General features: G+C 39.7%; 1 protein-coding gene across 4 annotated transcripts in view; it reads right to left on the bottom strand.

The window, feature by feature from the left end:
- Positions 1 to 13424, bottom strand: part of NTN4 (netrin 4) — a 129970-nt gene that overhangs the window by 47969 nt on the left and 68577 nt on the right. For all 4 annotated transcript variants that reach the window (XM_070370332.1, XM_005898399.3, XM_070370333.1 and 1 more), the window contains exons 4-5: positions 7845 to 7971; positions 4791 to 4979 (exon numbers count right to left, since the gene is read on the bottom strand). In XM_070370332.1, coding sequence (XP_070226433.1) covers positions 4791 to 4979; positions 7845 to 7971 — 316 coding nt within the window. The remainder of the gene's footprint in view (positions 1 to 4790; positions 4980 to 7844; positions 7972 to 13424) is intronic.

The following is a 13424-nucleotide window of genomic DNA, read 5'->3' as shown; positions in this document are numbered from 1 at the left end:
TAAGTTTCTATTCTAGATCTGTTTGAATTCTACTAAAATTAAAGTCTGATGGTTGGGGCATGTAGAAGGGAGGCTCAAGTATATGTGTATCAGTTCAGTTCAGTCCTTCAGTCATGTCCGACTCTTTGCGACCCCATGAATCACAGCATGCCAGGCCGCTCTGTTCATCACCAACTCCCAGAGTTCACCCAAACTCATGTCCATCGAGTTGGTCATACCATCCAGCCATCTCATTCTCTGTCGTCCCCTTCTCCTCCTGCCCCCAATCCCTCCCAGCATCAGGGTCTTTTCCAATGGGTCAACTCTTCTCATGAGGTGGCCAAAGTACTGGAGTTTCAGATTCAGCATCAGTCCTTCCAATGAACACCCAGGACTGATCTCCTTTAGGATGGACTTGTTGGATCTCCTTGCAGTCCAAGGGACTCTCAAGAGTCTTCTCCAACACCACAGTTCAAAAGCATCAATTCTTCGGCGCTCAGCTTTCTTCACAGTCCAACTCTCACATCCATACATGACCACTGGAAAAACCATAGCCTTGACTTAATGGACCTTTGTTGGCAAAATAATATCTCTGCTTTTCAATATAATATCTAGGTTGGTCATAAATTTCTTTCCAAGGAGTAAGTGTCTTTTAATTTCATGGCTGTAATCAACATCTGCAATGATTTTGGAGCCCAGAAAAATAAAGTCTGACACTGTTTCCACTGTTTCCCCATCTATTTCTCATGAAGTGATGGGACCAGATGCCATGGTCTTCATTTTCTGAATGTTGAGCTTTAAGCCAACATTTTCACTCTCCACTTTCACTTTCATCAAAGGGCTTTTTAGTTCCTCTTCACTTTCTGCCATAAGGGTGGTGTCATCTGCATATCTAAGGTGATTGATCTTTCTCCCGGCAATCTTGATTCCAGCTTGTACTTCTTCCAGCCCAGCATTTCTCATGATGTGCTCTGCATATAAGTTAAATAAGCAGGGTGACAATATACAGCCTTGACGAACTCCTTTTCCTATTTGGAACCAGTCTGTTGTTCCATGTCCAGTTCTAACTGTTGCTTCCTGACCTGCATATAGGTTTCTCAAGAGGCAGGTCAGGTGGTCTGGTATTCCCATCTCTTTCAGAATTTCCCACAGTTTCTTGTGATCCACACAGTCAAAGACTTTGGCATAGTCAATAAAGTAGAAATAGATGTTTTGCTGGAACTCTGTTGTTTCCATGATTCAGCGAATGTTGGCAATTTGATCTCTGGTTCTTCTGCCTTTTCTAAAACCAGCTTGAATATCTGGAATTTCATGGTTCACGTATTGCTGAAGCCTGGCTTGGAGAATTTTGAGCATTACTTTACTAGCGTGTGAGATGAGTACAATTGTGTGGTAGTTTGAGCATTGTTTGGCTTTGCCTTTCTTTGGGATTGGAATGAAAACTGACCTCTTCCAGTCCTGTGGCCACTGCTGAGTTTTCCAAATTTGCTGACATCTTGAGTGCAGCACTTTCACAGCATCATCTTTCAGGATTTGAAATAGCTCAACTGGAATTCCATCACCTCCACTAGCTTTGTTTGTAGAGATGCTTTCTAAGGCCCACTTGACTTCACATTCCAGGATGTCTGGCTCTAGGTCAGTGATCACACCATAGTGATTATCTTGGTTGTAAAGATCTTTTTTGTACAGTTCTTCTGGGTATTCTTGCCACCTCTTCTTAATATCTTCTGCTTCTGTTAGGTCCATACCATTTCTGTCCTTTATCAAGCCCATCTTTGCATGAAATGTTCCCTTGGTATCTCTAATTTTCTTGAAGAGATCTCTAGTCTTTCCCATTCTGTTGTTTTCCTCTATTTCTTTGCATTGATCTCTGAGCAAGGCTTTCTTATCTCTCCTTGTTATTCTTTGGAACTCTGCATTCAGATACTTATATCTTTCTTTTTCTCCTCTGCTTTTCACTTCTCTTCTTTTCACAGCTATTTTTAAGGCCTCCTCAGACAGCCATTTTGCTTTTTTGCATTTCTTTTCCATGGGGATGGTCTGGATCCCTGTCTCCTGTACAATGTCACAAACCTCCGTCCATAGTTCATCAGGCACTCTGTCCATCAGATCTAGTCCCTTAAATCTATTTCTCACTTCCACTGTATAATCATAAGGGATTTGATTTAGGTCATACCTGAATGGTCTAGTGGTTTTCCCCACTTTCTTCAATTTAAGTCTGAATTTGCTAATTCACTATGTTACAGCAGAAACAAAAACAGTGTTGCACAGCAATTATCCTCCAAATAAAATAAAAAAATTAAAGTCTGAATACAGAGATAGCATTTAGAATCAAATCCCATACTGGCCAGAGAAGCTCAGAGGGCTCAAACATACCTTGTACGCACCAGGACCTGGAGACCCCACAGAGACTGAGACAGAACTGTGTTTGGGTGTCTCCAGAGGAGGTACAGGTCAGAAATGGATTGCTTCAGGGGCAGGGGCTCTGGGTGCACTAGACCTGGGTATGGCATAAGCCCTTTGGGAGGAGGCTGCCATTAACCCACCATAGAGTCGCTAGATCTTACACACGACTGGGGAAACAGACACTCAAAGGGCACAAACAGAATCTTGTATGTACCAGGACCCAGGAGAAAGGAGCAGTGACCCCACAAGAGACTAACCCAGACTTGCCCATAAGTGTCCAGGAGTCTCTGGTGGAGGCGTGGGTCGGCGGTGGCCTGCTGCAGGATTGGGGACACTGAGTATAGCAGTGCGTGCATGGGACCTTTTCATTACCTCCACCATAGTTTGGCCTCAGGTCAAATAATACCAACAAAGGTCCGTCTAGTCAAGGCTATGGTTTTTCCAGTTGTCATGTGTGGATGTGAGAGTTGGACTGTAAAGAAAGCTGAGCACTGATGTTTTTGAACTGTGGTGTTGGAAAAGACTCTTGAGAGTCCCTTGGACTGCAAGGAGATCCAACCAGTCCATCCTAAAGCAAATCAGTCCTGAATATTCACTGGAAGGACTGATGCTAAAGCTGAAACTCCAATACTTTGACCACGTGGTGTGAAGAACTGACTCATTTGAAAAGACCCTGATGCTGGGAAAGATTGAAGGCAGGACGAGAAAGTGACAACAGAGGATGAGATGGTTGGATGGCATCACTGACTCAAGGAACATGAATTTCAGTAAATTCCAGGAGTTGGTGAGGGACAGGGAAGCCTGGCGTGCTGCAGTCCATGGAGTCTCAAAGAGTCGGACATGACTGAGCGACTGAACTGAACTGAACTGAGTACAGAAAAAAAACAGGAGTAAAACAATTCTTGGAGAAATATTGTGACGTAAATCAAAATTTGGGGCTTAGTGTTGAAAGTGAGCTGTTCCATGTTCTGTCTTCAACAATATAAGAGAAAAAGCCTGTTAACAAGTAAGCCCACTCATATTTCATGTAAATACCTCCTGCCTTATGTCAAAACTGTTTTTTCAAGAGCAACAGAATTTTTCCTTTAAATTAAAAACAAACTCAAGATTTTAAATGATTGTTTCCCATTGTATTGTTCCTTTCCTGTCTCTGTTTTTTGACCTAGCGTAGAGTCCTTAGTGGGAAAAGGAAGGGCATGATCATTCATCTCCATTAACAGTCTTGAGTGGTTTCTGTGATCTAATCATCTGAGTCAAGAGACATGTAAATGCTCATGTAGTTAGAGGAACTATTCATCCACACTGGACTTTTACTTAAGCTCTGTCTACATCCTTCATAGTCATGTTTCAGAGAATGTCTCATTAACTGGGCAGATCTTGGAGAATTATACTCTTTCTTTGAAAAAAAACCTCTTATTGGATTTATGCCAACAAAAAGCAGAACCCATTCTTTAATAGTTTAGTATTTGGAGGGAATGTAAGGAATTACTGTTATGTTCTAAATTCATTTATGATACCATGGTACATTAGAGCAGAGTCAACCAGATTGCATTCAGAGTGGAACCAAAATCTGTCATTTTTCAGATGTTCAAGTTCACTGCAGAGATGAAAACAAGAATGACCCAAGTGCAGATTACCACTCTTTATTTCATCAGTTTGAGTCCATTATTGTCTGTGTCCTACTCATATATTTGGTCTTAAGAAAATTTGAGCACCACAGAATTAATGTTTTTGAACTGTAGTGGTGGAGAAGCCTCTTGAGAGTCCCTTGGACTGCAAGGAGATCTAACTAGTCAATTCTAAAGAAAATCAACCCTGAATATTCATTGGAAGGACTGATGCTGAAGCTGAAACTCCAATACTTTGGCCACCTAGTGAGAAGAGCTGACTCATTGGAAAAGACCCTGATGCTGGGAAAGATTGAAGGCAGGAGAAGGGGATGACAGAGGATGAGCTAGTTGGATGGCATCACCAACTTGATGGACAGAAGTTTAAGTAAGCTCTGGGAGGTGGTGATGGACGGGGAAATCTGGCGTGCTGCAGTTCATGGGGTTGCAAAGAGTTGGACATGACTGACCGACTGAACTGAGCTGAAGATAATCTTAAATATATCTTCCTCTTGATCATTCTTTTTTCCCTGTTAGTAGTCATCTTGTTTTCCAAAATATGGTGCTATAGGAGACAATTTTACTTCATGGAGAGTGAGTAAGGAGATTGTTTTTATGACTATTGTACTGTGCCCACCTGACAATTTTTACCCCTTATCAATGAAGTTAACTGAAGTGTATGAGTAGATTGTCTGAGAATTTCATGACCTCTCTCCCTTGGGTGAGCAAATGAAGGATGCAGTGTCATCTCTTTTGTAAGAATCAAACTTTTCCCCCCATAACCATGAGTTCACTTACATTTGCAAGCATCTGGGGCAGAGAAAGGTCTTCGGAGGTCCCAGTAGAAGCCTGGCTTACATCGCTGGCAGTGTTGACCTTCTGTGTTGTGCTGACAGTCATTGCAGACGCCGCCACTACGATTCCCTGATGCCTCCCACACATTAATGTCAAAGTGACAGGCGTCAGCATGTCCATTGCACTTGCAGGCTGGGGGAAAGAAGAATCAGAGGAAAACAAAGAATTAAAAATAAAATGACAGTTTCTCTAGTATTCAGGCAGTTATGAGTAGGGCAAACTGACTGCTAAATTTTTTTAAAAATTAGTTTTTTCAGATTCATAAGTAGAAAACAGACTTGTGGTTGCCAAGAGGGTGCGAGGATGGGGAAAGAATAGAGTAGGAGTTTGGGGTTAGCAGATGCAAACTATTACATATAGAATGGATAAACAATGAGGTTCTACTGTAATAGCACAGGGAACTACATTCAATAAACTGTGATAAACCATAATAGAAAAGAATATGGAAAAAAGAATACATGTGTGGTGTGTGTGTGTGAAGTTGCTTCAGTCGTGTCCGACTCTTTCGTCCCTTAAAGACTGTAGCCCGCCAGGTTCCTCTGCCCATGGGATTCCCCAAGTAAGAATACCAGGATGGGTTGCCATTCCCTCCTCCAGGGGATCTAACTGACACAGGGATCAAACCTGTGTCTCTTATGCACTGGCAGGCGAGTTCTTTACCACTAATGCCACCTGGGAAGCCTTATGTATGTATAATTGAATCACTCTGCAGAAATTAACACAACATTGTAAATCAATTGTACTTCATTTTTTTTTAATTTAGTTTTTTGAATAGTATACATTTTCACAATACAGGAGTCAAAACAGTGTAAGCAGGTTTATATATTAAGAACTCTAATCTCCCCATCCCTATTCACCCTGTTTCCTCTGGCCCTCAGTAGTTTCTTTCCTTTCTTCCTTCCTTCTCTTTCATCCTTCTCTCCCTCCCACCTTCCTTCAAACCTAGAAGGAAACCTCTGGTGCACAGGGGTTAGTAACTTGGCAGATAGATTGATTTGCCTTTCATGAAGTACTATTCTTCAGTTATTGTACTTGAGTGTATGAGGTGGTCTCCTAAAGAGGCCTTAATTTTCTTATGGGAGAGGCTTGCAAGTTTCTTATGTAACAGATTCTCAAAGTCATTTCTAAGATTATAGTCAGTAGCACCAAGTGACAAGTCTCTGTGTTCTATATGTATTTAGATATGCAGCTGGTTTCTGTGGAAAGGGTCATAATGGCACTCTAGGAATTCGGAAGAAATTCTTTAGATTCTCTTGATTGATTTAGAATAAGGATCTGAACTTTTTCCTGGAGGTCAGCTGTATTTGAAAATGTTTTTGCTATTGTTTTTCATTGTTTCCTTGATGTGTTATGATATTTTTACCAGATTCATAGTCTTTAAAAAGCATACTATAAGATAATTTAAGATTTATGCTTAGAGGAAATCCTGTACATTTCCGTGAAACTAAAATAAATCAGCTATGATTCCAAACTACCTATGGGAAGAGACTTCCCACAATTTTACCCACTGTATTTGCCTTTAAATCCTAGTAAAGTTGAAGTTTGTTAGTGTAAACATTGCTATGGGCACGTGCATTTCTCGGTGCCTGTATATTTCCATTTCATGTGTGCTTCATTTTTAATTGCAAAGAAAAAAATGGTTCACATTCCCATATTTTTTACTCTTCTATCTAATCTCAAACCCAAAGTTAGCCATGACAGTGTTAGTCTCATTCTTGATGAATTGGCATAGTTTCAAATCTAATTTGTTTTTAAAAGTATAAGTGAAGAGACAGGCATTATGGTATTCTAGAAAAAAGTATTTAATTTGGAGTCTGAAAACTAGGGATCAAGTCCTGACTCTATCATTTACTAACTTTGGCAAGATACTTAAAATTTTATTGTGCCTCAGTTTACTGATCTCTAATATGGGATTAGGAGAAGGCGATGGCACCCCACTCCAGTACTCTTGCCTGGAAAATCCCATGGATGGAGGAGCCCTGTAGGCTGCAGTCCATGGGGTCGCTCAGAGTCGGACACGACTGAGTGACTTCACTTTCACTTTTCACCTTCATGCATTGGAGAAGGAAATGGCAACCCACTCCAGTATTCTTGCCTGGAGAATCCCAGGGACAGGGGAGCCTCGTGGGCTGCTGTCTATGGGGTCGCACAGAGTCGGACACGACTGAAGCCGACTTAGCAGCAGCAGCAGCAATATGGGATTAACACCACCTACTTTATAGGATTGTTTCGAGAACTGAATTCAAGATACCTATTTTCATTATTATAATTCAGTATCTGTGAACTCTAAACCTCAGTTGCTCTGTGTCTTGCCATGTTTTTATTACATCAAACTCTCAAGAAGGGTGCTCAGGTTCAACATAGAGTCCCAGCAAATAAGCAACACATTTTTGGCAAAATAGTCATACCAGCAACTTTGCAAGCAGTAATTGTTTCCTGAGCACCGAGAATTGATGCTTTTGAACTGTGGTGTTGGATAAGACTCTTGAGAGTCCCTTGGACTGCAAGGAGATCCAACCAGTCCATTCTGAAGGAGATCAGCCCTGGGATTTCTTTGGAAGGAATGATGCTAAAGCTGAAACTCCAGTGGCCACCTCATGCGAAGAGTTGACTCATTGGAAAAGACTCTGATGCTGGGAGGGATTGGGGCAGGAGGAGAAGGGGACGACAGAGGATGAGATGGCTGGATGGCATCACTGACTCGATGGACATGAGTCTGAGTGAACTCTGGGAGTTGGTGATGGACAGGGAGGCCTGGCATGCTGCGATTCATGGGGTCTCAAGAGTCAGACATGACTGAGCGACTGAACTGAACTGAACTGAACTGAATTGTTTCCAATGGCTGAAGTCACAGTGGGCAGTGATATGGGCTATGTTTGTGTAGGTTAGCATCTGTAACCTACCACTTAATATTGTGTTTCTCAAGACAACAAACGAGAAGTCTACAGATGTTTACTTAACAAAGAAGACTTCTGAGTCTGTGGACTTGGTACTTACTTCTGCACTCATTTGGAGACCCTGTTTTTCCATCAGCTGCCTCCCAGGGGCGGTCGTTATATAAAGGTGCACAGTGTTGGCAGTGGGTGCCCGCTGTGTTGTGCTTACATATACACTTTCCATGGACCTGCAAAGAAAAGTAAGAGCTAAGAGCACAAACAATGCTAGGAAAGAACATTCTTCCCACAAGCTCATCTCGTTCATTGGCTTTAGCCATATGACATTCATTCACTTGAAGATATTAATCATCAAGATGAGAGATCCTTTCTTTGGTTTGTCTTTGCTGTTAATTCAAAAAACTACAAAATACATATTTTCTTGACAGCAGGATACATGACCCAAATAAGCAATTCTGAGATAATTGCTAGGCATTTACTTAAATTTTTAATACTTCAAATTTTTTTTTATTCTTTACACAAAAGTGATACATCTTCAATACAGAAAATGTAGACCTTTCCATGTCATTAAATGTTTTTGTACAACACCCATTTTAATGATTTCCTTGTACAATATACAGTTTATTTGACCAATCACCTATTTTTGGTTATTTAGGTTTTTATATATTTTTATACAGTATATTTTAATTCTATAATTAATATCCTTGTAGCTATTGTGTACATCTTCATTTATTTGGAATGTGTTTTCTAGAAGTAAAGTCGAACAGTCATCATCTGTATATTTTTAAGGCTTTGAAGACATTTTGTCATAATACTGGGCATTTTCTTTTAATCCCATAATTCAGAGTAGCTGAGGGTTTTAAAAATAGTATTTCTCACAAGGAAAAATATTTTAGTGGAATTGTTGCAGGAAGGGGGACCCCTTCCAGGGCCCGAAACTGGGCTCTTGTCTAACACTCGGAAAAGAATTGTCCAAGGAGACACATGTGCTGACAAAACAAGAGATTTTATTGGGAAAGGGCACTCGGGTGGAGAGCAGTAGGGTAAGGGAACCCAGGAGAACAGCTCTGCCACATGGCTTTTATGGTGATAGTTTATGGGGTTTTATGGGTTTTATGGGTTTTTATATGGTTTTATTGGGTTTTATGGTGATGGGATTAGTTTCCAGATTGTCTTTAGCCAATCATTCTGACTCAAGAGTCCTTCTTGGTGGTGCATGCCTTGTTCAGCCAAAATGGATGCCAGAGAGAAGGATTCTGGGAGGTGGTCGGACCTGTGGTGTCTCCTTTTGACCTTTCCCGAACTCTTCTGGTTGGTGGAGGCTTATTAGTTCTCTGTTCTTTACCAGGACCTCCTGTCGTAAAACAACTTATGCAAATGGTTACTATGGTGCCTGGCCAGGGTGGAAGGTTTCAATCAGTGTGCTGCCCCCAACAGAATTATTTGGGATCTGAGCATTTTATGAGAATTTTAATATTTTGTATTATCTCATCAATAATTTCTAAAAATTAGTATTTGGGATCATCTGGAATACTTCCTAATAACTAAGTTTGCCATGAATTCCAGTACCACAATGAATTTATTGACACATGATATCATGACTGTACAAACGAACGTTTTTTGAAGTAGCTCAGAGACAGAGTCCCAAACTTGGATCTATGAAGTATTGTTGTTTTTTCTTGAGAAACAGTATAAAAAATAAATCAATGCAGAGGTAATAAGTTATATCAACCATTTATAATTATTTAATGAATACCTACTAGAGAAAGTTGCTATATTAGGCAATGTTTGATACACAAAGCGTTATAAAACATGATTTCTGTCTTTAAGCAAAGTACAATGTAGCTGGATAAAAAAGATTTACATAAAAAAAATTATGCATAAACAAGACAATAAATAAATACCTAAGAAAGAAAATTATGTTGGAGTTCAAAAGATGCAGAAATCACAGTAGATTAACAGTGACTGAGGACTTTATGAGACAGACGGGCGTTGAAGTTGGGCAGTATTTCTGACAGGCAGAAGAGAAGAGACTTTCCAGGAAGAGGAAACAAAATTAACCAAGCTGTGGTTCTGGGAGGTTACAGAAAATCTATGAACAAAGTTTATTTCAATATATCTGAAATATTCTGACTGTGATGATAAAGGAACTACTAAAAATGAGACGTACTTAGACTGGCCAGAAATAAAATTAATCTTAGGGTTCAACAAATGTGGAAATAGCTACAACCAATACATTGAGGTATTACTGCTTGACCTAATTTAACACTTGAGAAAGTTGCGTTGTCTACCCAAAGTCTCCTTTCTCTTTTTATTCTCTTGGAATATATTTCTTTGGTTCCACTGGTAGAGGCACTCTGGGAATAGCATATGCATTATCCAAGTGTGTTATGTGACTACTGTGGACCTTTATGTACACATAAAATTCAAGTGCAGGAATTATTCAGGGCTTGGAGGTCCACAGGCTACTTGTGAATGAATCACATGATACCTAAGAGCCATCTTGCTAAATTTAGTTTCTATGTATTATAAACAAAGGTTTTTGTGCTTAATGAAAATGAACTATAGCTGTCCTTTTAGTTCTTAGGGATTAGCTAGGATATAGATTTTTTAAATAGTAGAATTGACTCAGAGTACAATATGTTACAAAAATTTTTGTTGATTTTCTTTATAGAAACTCAGCTAATATTATAGATTCAATGTATTGGTTTTGTTCTTGGAATGCCAAAGCATGAGATGAATTACAGTTACCTTTTTTCTTGGGCTTTTCTTTGTGAAAAGACTTGTTTATACAACAAAGCTAGGACTTGTTTATACATAAAGTCCCATGGAGTTGTTAGGAGTTTACTATACATAACTATTCACACATCCAGCTAAGAGCTAAAGACAACTTTGCACTTAAATTTGGAGAGCTGCAGGAATTCAATGTTCACTACTCTATAAGAATGAGGTGTTTTCATCCTAGCTCCTGAATATCTAATTTTTCATATATTCTGGTAGAAATGTTCTAGTCCAACTGCTTTTTATTAAATCTTTTAAATTCAACATTCTTATCATCATGAAAAAAAAAATTCTATCAAATAATTTCTACAAGGTAAGATTCTTTTTCTTAATTGAAATATAGTTGATTTACAACGTTGTATTACTTTCTGCTATACAGCAAAGTAGTTCAGTTATGCATATTCATATTCTTTTCCATTATGATTTATCACAGGACCATGAATATAGTGCCCAGTGCTATAAAGTAGCTTGCTGTTTATCCACCCTGTATATAGTAGCTTGTATCTGCTAGCCCCAAACTCTCACTCCTTCCCTCCCCCACACCCCCATGGCATCCCAAGTGTGTTCTCTCTATGAGTCTGTTTCTGTTTCATACATAAGTTCATTTACGTCATATTTTTTTAACTAAAAAATTTTTACTGGAGTATAGTTGATTTACAACATTGTGTTCCAGGTATACAGCAAAATGAATCAGTTATATATAGGTGTGTGTATATATATATATCCAGCATATATATATATATATATACCTCCAGCATTGCAAGCGGATTCTGCTGCAAATTATTGCTATTTTTCTTTAGAGAAACTAAACTATCATTATAAGTCAGTTTATCAGGTTTGGTCTTGGAATGCCCAAGGCCTGTATGTAATTTCACCCAACTCTGGTTAGTCCTGGTCCACAAATTCCAGAACTCAGGAGACCAAAGACACTTAGGGAACCTCATCAAACATTCACGTGCATCACAAGATGATGTGGACCGGTCAGTTCCCTCTAGAGTAAGGATCTCAGAGCACTTCCTTACACCCACATGCAAGGATTGGGATGAACCTCCCGGGGTCTGAAAGATGCCAGCCCAGCAAATATTTCTGCACACAGAAAAAGTCAAGGAACTGTCATTTTGAGAATTACTAAAAATAGTTGTAAATCATTACCTAGACCATTTGAAACAAGAAATCCTTTCTCAGCGATACAACTGTTACTGTTCAAGCTTGAAAGATCACCCACTATTTGATGCTTGTGAAAAATGTACAAGTGAAACTAGGTCTTCACTGGGGAAAAAAAAAAACAGAAAAAGGAAACTTTAGTAACAAGTTAAACAAAGCTCTTGTTTGGTACACAAACATAAACTAGATAAAGAGCAGGAAAATGGGATTATGTATTTAAGGCTTAGTTGAAAAAGAGAGGTGTCTGGCTGTGTAACTGGGAAATGAGAATTCATCTTTAACAACAAATCTACAACCCTAATTATACAAGAGTTATACCTTGGCATTTTTGATAGTCTATGAATTTCATAAACCCCTCCATTATACTGAGAGTACATTTCTCCATTGATGTCAAAAGTTTCTTACTATATCCCATACAGGGAGGGAATCATACAAACTTTGAATAAGAAATTTAAGGGATTACTAGAACAGCTTGCTCATGAATACCTGTCTACTTTGGTGACAAATATGATATATTAGAGGTAAATAGACACAGAAGAGGAAATACTGCTCCTTCATATGTAAGGCTCTAAGAATCTATGTGGGAACAAAATGAGGAAATTATTATCTTTCAAATTTGTCATTGTAAGATAACCCATCTTGCTTAGAAAAGCTCATTTTTAATTGTTCTTTGGGGGCAGAAGACCCTCTAGTAGTCAGCAAACATAGACTTGAGGAAATTGTCCATGGCAGGAGGTTGTGAGAATCTGGCCATTGGCAATGTTAAGCATAAGGGTTGGACAATCGCTTATCAAGATAGTGTAGAATATTTAAACATTAAATGGAAGACTGGCTTTGACAACTTTTAAGGTCCTTTTAGTCTTAAGGTGATCAGTCCTGGGTGTTCTTTGGAAGGAATGATGCTAAAGCTGAAACTCCAGTACTTTGGCCACCGCATGCGAAGAGTTGACTCATTGGAAAAGACTCTGATGCTGGGAGGGGTTGGGGACAGGAGGAAAAGGGGATGACAGAGGATGAGATGGCTGGATGGCATCACCGACTCAATGGATGTAAGTTTGAGTGAACTCCGGGAGTTGGTGATGGACAGGGAAGCCTGGCATGCTGCAATTCATGGGGTTGCAAAGAGTCGGACACGACTGAGTGACTGAACTGAACTGAACTGAGTCTTGCTGCTGCTGCTGCTAAGTCGCTTCAGTCATTTCTGACTCTGTGTGACCCCATAGACAGCAGTCCATCAGGCTCTGCCGTCCCTGGGATTCTCCAGGCAAGAACACTGGAGTGGGTTGCCATTTCCTTCTCCAATGCATGAAAGTGAAAAGTCAAAGTGAAGTCGCTCATTCATGTCCAACTCTTAGCGACCCCATGGACTGCAGCCTACCAGGCTCCTCCATCCATGGGATTTTCTAGGCAAGAGTACTGGAGTGGCTTGAGGTTCTATGATTCTAAGGCCTGCCTCTGTGTATTGTGAATACTGCCTGGTTGAAGGCAACTACCCATAATCCTTTCTAAGCTACCAAATAAGCCTTAAATGTCATATGGCAGGGTCCTATTACCATTTCACCAAGAGTGTTTCCAAATAATGTGAAAGTCAAATAAGGGAGAGTTAGGAGAATATCTCTCCTTTTTAGCAGGCACTACCTGATGTGGCAGAAATGAAAAAGTAAATGTTAATAGTCTCTGAAGATGGATTTGCATATGTCGATAATGACTATACCAAAACTAAAATAAGTTTCATTCT

The sequence above is a fragment of the Bos mutus genome, chromosome 5, assembly GCF_027580195.1.
Source record: "Bos mutus isolate GX-2022 chromosome 5, NWIPB_WYAK_1.1, whole genome shotgun sequence".
In the NCBI taxonomy this organism is placed as follows: domain Eukaryota; kingdom Metazoa; phylum Chordata; class Mammalia; order Artiodactyla; family Bovidae; genus Bos; species Bos mutus.
Note: the sequence above shows the minus strand (reverse complement) of the source record. Positions and strands in the feature narration are given on the sequence as shown.